Source organism: Labrus mixtus, chromosome 15 (genome assembly GCF_963584025.1).
Source record: "Labrus mixtus chromosome 15, fLabMix1.1, whole genome shotgun sequence".
NCBI lineage: Eukaryota > Metazoa > Chordata > Actinopteri > Labriformes > Labridae > Labrus > Labrus mixtus.
Window position 1 is genome coordinate 29,029,641 of NC_083626.1, and position 5,000 is coordinate 29,034,640.

The 5,000-nt window shown below is 43.8% G+C and overlaps 1 protein-coding gene across 1 annotated transcript in view; it reads left to right on the top strand.

Moving 5' to 3' along the window:
• Positions 1–5,000, top strand: part of slc6a8 (solute carrier family 6 member 8) — a 41,521-nt gene that overhangs the window by 26,550 nt on the left and 9,971 nt on the right. Inside the window, exons 5-7 of the mRNA XM_061058441.1 lie at positions 1,339–1,473; positions 1,637–1,740; positions 2,397–2,521. Coding sequence (XP_060914424.1) covers positions 1,339–1,473; positions 1,637–1,740; positions 2,397–2,521 — 364 coding nt within the window. The remainder of the gene's footprint in view (positions 1–1,338; positions 1,474–1,636; positions 1,741–2,396; positions 2,522–5,000) is intronic.

Below are 5,000 nucleotides of genomic sequence, written 5' to 3' on the forward strand. Positions count from 1 at the left end.
GGAGGGTCAATCAGTTCACCTGTTATTTCAGTGTTTCAGACACATGAAGGTAAATCTCAGAGGCAGGAGGCACTCTGTAACGTGTACTCTCTCTTTGGGTTAAAGTCAGCAAGAGGAAACAAACATCAGCTGCACATTTCAACTGAACAAAACAGTAAAAACAATGCAAACAACATTATTCTCACACTTTAATTGACGACGAGTTTCATACTAATCCAGCCATACGAGTGCAGTTCTCCGTCATTACGTCGTTGTTTGACTTGTTTGTGATAGATCACGTCTTGTGTAGCTGCTTCAGATTTTTTTTTTAAAGACAGTCATGTGATGATAGTCGAGTCGATGTCGACGAGTCGCTGATGAAGGGAAAGAAAAAAACAGAGTGAAACAAAGTGTTTCTGTGACTTACTGTCACAGTCAGAGTTTTTAGATTTTCTATCCTGATAAGCGATGAGTCGACTTCAGGCTTAAAGTTTCATCACACAGCTTTAAAGTCGACTGGTCGACAAGTCTGTGCGATCCCTAAAAGCTGCATTTTATGTCCTTGCTGCAAAACCTGAAAAATCTGAGTATTTTTTATTTTATTTTATTTTTGGGCTTTTTGTGCCTTTAATGGAGAGAGAGGACAGTAGATAGAGCTGGAAATCAGAGAGAGAGAGAGAGAGAGAGAGAGAGAGGGGAATGACATGAGGGAAAGAAGCCACAGGCTGGATTCAAACCCGGGTCGCCCACTTGGAGGACTATAGCCTCCATACATGGGGCGCGCGCACTAACTACTGCACCACCAGCGCCCCCAGAAATCTGAGTATTTAACGTCCATGAACGCAAAGTACTGAACTGACTGAGTCTTGAGGTTTTCTTTAGCATAGACGTTGTGTTTGTGTTTCTCCACATGACATACAAAGATGGCCGCCCAATGTAACACTGGTGTTTAGTTGGATTGTTGACCCACTGAGCCGAGTACAGGTCAGGAAACCCTGAGCCTGTTTCAACATGGTCCACAACTTTCTAATGTGACGCCAAGCCACCGCTAACCACCGGTTAACTCCGCCCACAAAACACAGCGTCATTGAGTTGAAACACCTGAATGGTTTATTCAAATACTTTATCTGTGATTTCATGAACATCAGGTGTCAGGTGTGTTTTAACTTAAACCCTGTGTGTGTGTGTGTGTGTGTGTGTGTGTGTGTGTGTGTGTGTGTGTGTGTGTGTCTGTGTGTGTGTGTGTGTGTGTGTGTGTGTGTGTGTGTGTGTGTGTCTGTGTGTGTGTGTGTGTGTGTGTGTGTGTGTGTGTGTGTGTGTGTGTGTGTCTGTGTGTGTGTGTGTGTGTGTGTGTTTCAGATCGTGTACTTCACGGCGACCTTCCCCTACGTGGTCCTCATCATCCTGCTGGTCAGAGGCGTCACACTTCCTGGAGCCATCAATGGCATCATGTACTACATTAAACCCGATTGGTCCAAACTGGGGGAGGCTCAGGTGAGGTCACAGTGAAGGGTAATGATTCCCTGAGTTCTGCCTGTCAGGCTCCTTCTCTTTTTTATCTGTTTCATGTAAAAAGTCAAAAACAATGAAATGTCCCGAGTCTGAGCAGGGCAGTGAACGCATCACACACCTGACCTTACGTCTGACCTCTCCTCAGGTGTGGATCGACGCCGGCACTCAGATCTTTTTCTCGTACGCCATCGGACTCGGCGCTCTGACGGCTCTGGGCAGCTACAACCGCTTCAACAACGACTGCTACAAGTACGACACACACAGACACGTCTGTCTATCTGTACATGTGAGGACCTGAGGACCTAAACCCCACACCTCACACACCACAACTAAACATCCTTCAATCAAATCCTTAAAAAAACACTAGAAGCTTCATTTCTGATTATCTGGAACATTTTCAGGTATTAAGCATTTTGTCTGGTTAAAGGCTTTATATGTGATGTTTTGATCCAGCAGATGTCGCCCTTGAGCACCAGCATGAAACCAAAACAACTTGCGCTGCATTGTTGTGTTAGCATGCTAATGCTAGCGATCTTTATTCTGCTCGTATCTTCACACTGCATGTAAATTTACCTGAAATGAGCGTGATCTAGAAACACAGTTAAGCAGTGAGTACAGTATGTTATTCTTCTTTTCTCTAGTCCCTCAATTAAACAACTTTTATACACGAGGGGAGGAGTCAGCCGGCCGTCCGGGCGATGTAAACAAAGTGAAGATAGGACTCTGAAAACTCTGAAAACATCACAGACAGTGGGACTCGGGTGTTACACCCATTGTAGACAGTCATGACTCACAGAGTTATTTTCAGAGGAGATACTTGATTTATATATTTAAGTGTGAAAAATCACATAGAAAGACTTTAATGAAAAGTGTTAATTTTGAGTTTCTCTCTCTCCTCTCTGCAGAGATGCCTTCCTTTTGGCTCTGATAAACAGTGGAACTAGTTTCTTTGCTGGTTTTGTCGTGTTTTCTATCCTGGGCTTCATGGCTAATGAGCAGGGAGTCGACATCTCGCAGGTCGCTGAATCAGGTAAAAGTCACACACAGACACAGCAGCAGCTGTTTCCTTAGGTCGTCTCTACCATGCTAGCTTATTAGCTTGAATCAGCTGTTTAGTGAATGAAATCAAGAATCTCTTGCTCCAGGAACTAGTTCAACATTTTCAGATGTTTGATCAACAACAATCTTTTATTTAAAAGAAGAATATGTGACTTTTAGATCCAGTAGATGTCGCCCTTGAGCACCAGCATGAAACCAAAACAACTTCTCTCTAGTTCTTGACTAAAACAGCTTTTATACACAAGGGGAGGAGCCGGCCGTCCCGTCCATGTAAACACGGCTCTGACAACAACACAGCCAGCGGGACTCGAGCTTCTCCCTCATTGTAGACAGTCAGGACTCAGAGACACATTTACACAGGACAGACTTTATGATTTATTTATGAGGAACATGTTGAACATTCTAACTTTAAGAAAAATCAAATTGATTGAGAGGCTCATCAAAGCTCCATCTCTGAAACTCTACTTAGCTCTTTAACCCCTTTCAGCTTCTTTATTTTCTGGAGGAACTTTTAAATGTTCAGTATTTCCAGAAACTCTCAGCTACAGCTACAGAGACTAGCCTTTCAACAAATTAAAATTTAAGTTAATTCAGCTTAAAGTTTCTAATCAGAAGCATCATCCTGAAGTCCTCGCTGTTATCAGCAGAGCCAAGTATTAAAAAAACTTTTATCCTTCTTTAAACTTCTACTTGATATCTCAGATATGGTCTTTCTGCACATTTAGTCACTAAAGTCTGATTTTACTCCATATTACGGATTTTCAGAATTCGGGTTTGGTTCACTTTGGCGCCCACCGAAGGTCTCTGAGTACAGCTGCCTCCCCCACTATCCCCCCCTCACAGAACCATGTAGACTGACACGTTATGGATTTTGAGGAAATAAGACTCTGCCAACATCCTGTGCCCATTTTTAGAGACGACTTTTTGGTGTCAGGTGGATTTATTTATATTTTTGTTTTAAACCTGAGACATGACTTTGGTCGGATGACTTCATGTACCCGGTGAAGCCGCTAAACATGAGACAACTTCTGAATAATATCTCTAGGGATGTTCACTCTGCTCCTCGCTTGCTCTCTCTCTCTCTCTCTCTCTCTTCTTATCTTCCTCTGTCTCCGTCCTCGCTTCCTCTCAGTCGTCGTATCAAACAGTACAGAGACGGGCTAACTGGCTGATTTGTAGCTGAAGGCCGCTGTGTGAACTAGCGCTGTAAATTCTACAATTCACTTATCAGACTCTTTTATCCAAAGCGACGTACATCAGAGAGTAAGAACAACACAAGCAAGGATCTAGAAAAAAGGGAACAATGTCAGTAAGAGCAAACGATCAGCTTTGAGTCTGATTGGACACACAGGTGCTGACAGGAAGTGACCAGAGACAAAGCACAACATTGAGGGCAGTTCTTGAGAGCTCTAATCAGTATAGAAACCATCTTATAAGTCGTCGTTATCAAACAAAAACAATCGTCATTACCATCATCATCATCAATAATATGGAGACCATCATCATTAAGTTAGTAGGTATTCATGAAAGAGCTGGGTCTTTAGCTTTTTCTTAAAGGTGCAGAGGGACTCTGCAGATCACATGGAGTTTGGAAGTTCATTCCACCACCGGGGGGCGACAGAGGAGAAAGACGTACACACTTCTCGCCAGACGACCTCGACCCGCTGACAAAGTTACATAGTGCTGAAAACAGGCGAGCGGGGCGCTCTGTGGACACGAGAGAGAGCCACCATTCTCCCTGTTGGAGGTTATTGTTCTATAAGAGCGACTTTGAAACGACTGTTTAATGGGGGAGGAGTTACAGATTGTTGCGTTCAGAGAGCAACCTCTCTCTCTTTTAGAGGAATAGTTCTGCAGACACTCGTTAGCAACAGCAGCTACTGAACAACTGAATGTTTAGTCAATGAGTCAACAAGCTGCCCTCTGCATGTTTACACTGCTGCAGATGTTGCACAAGAAGATCAAATGATTCCAGTAACTATGTAACAAACTGTTACAGAAGATCAGTCGACTGATTAAAGGTACCATCTGTACATTTGTCTGTGCTTTGTCTGAGTCACATGTCAGGAGAAAGTTTAAATAATCCTTCAGTTAGTGCTGAACACACACACACACACACACACACACACACACACACACACACACACACACACACACACACACACACAGACACACACACACACACACACACACACACACACACACACACACACACACACACACACACACACACACACACACACACACACACACACAGACACACACACACACACACACACACACACAGACACACACAGACACACACACTCACACACACACACACACACACACACACACACACACACACACAGACACACACACACACACACACACACACACACACACACACAGACACACACAGACACACACACACACACACACACACACACACACACACACACACACACACA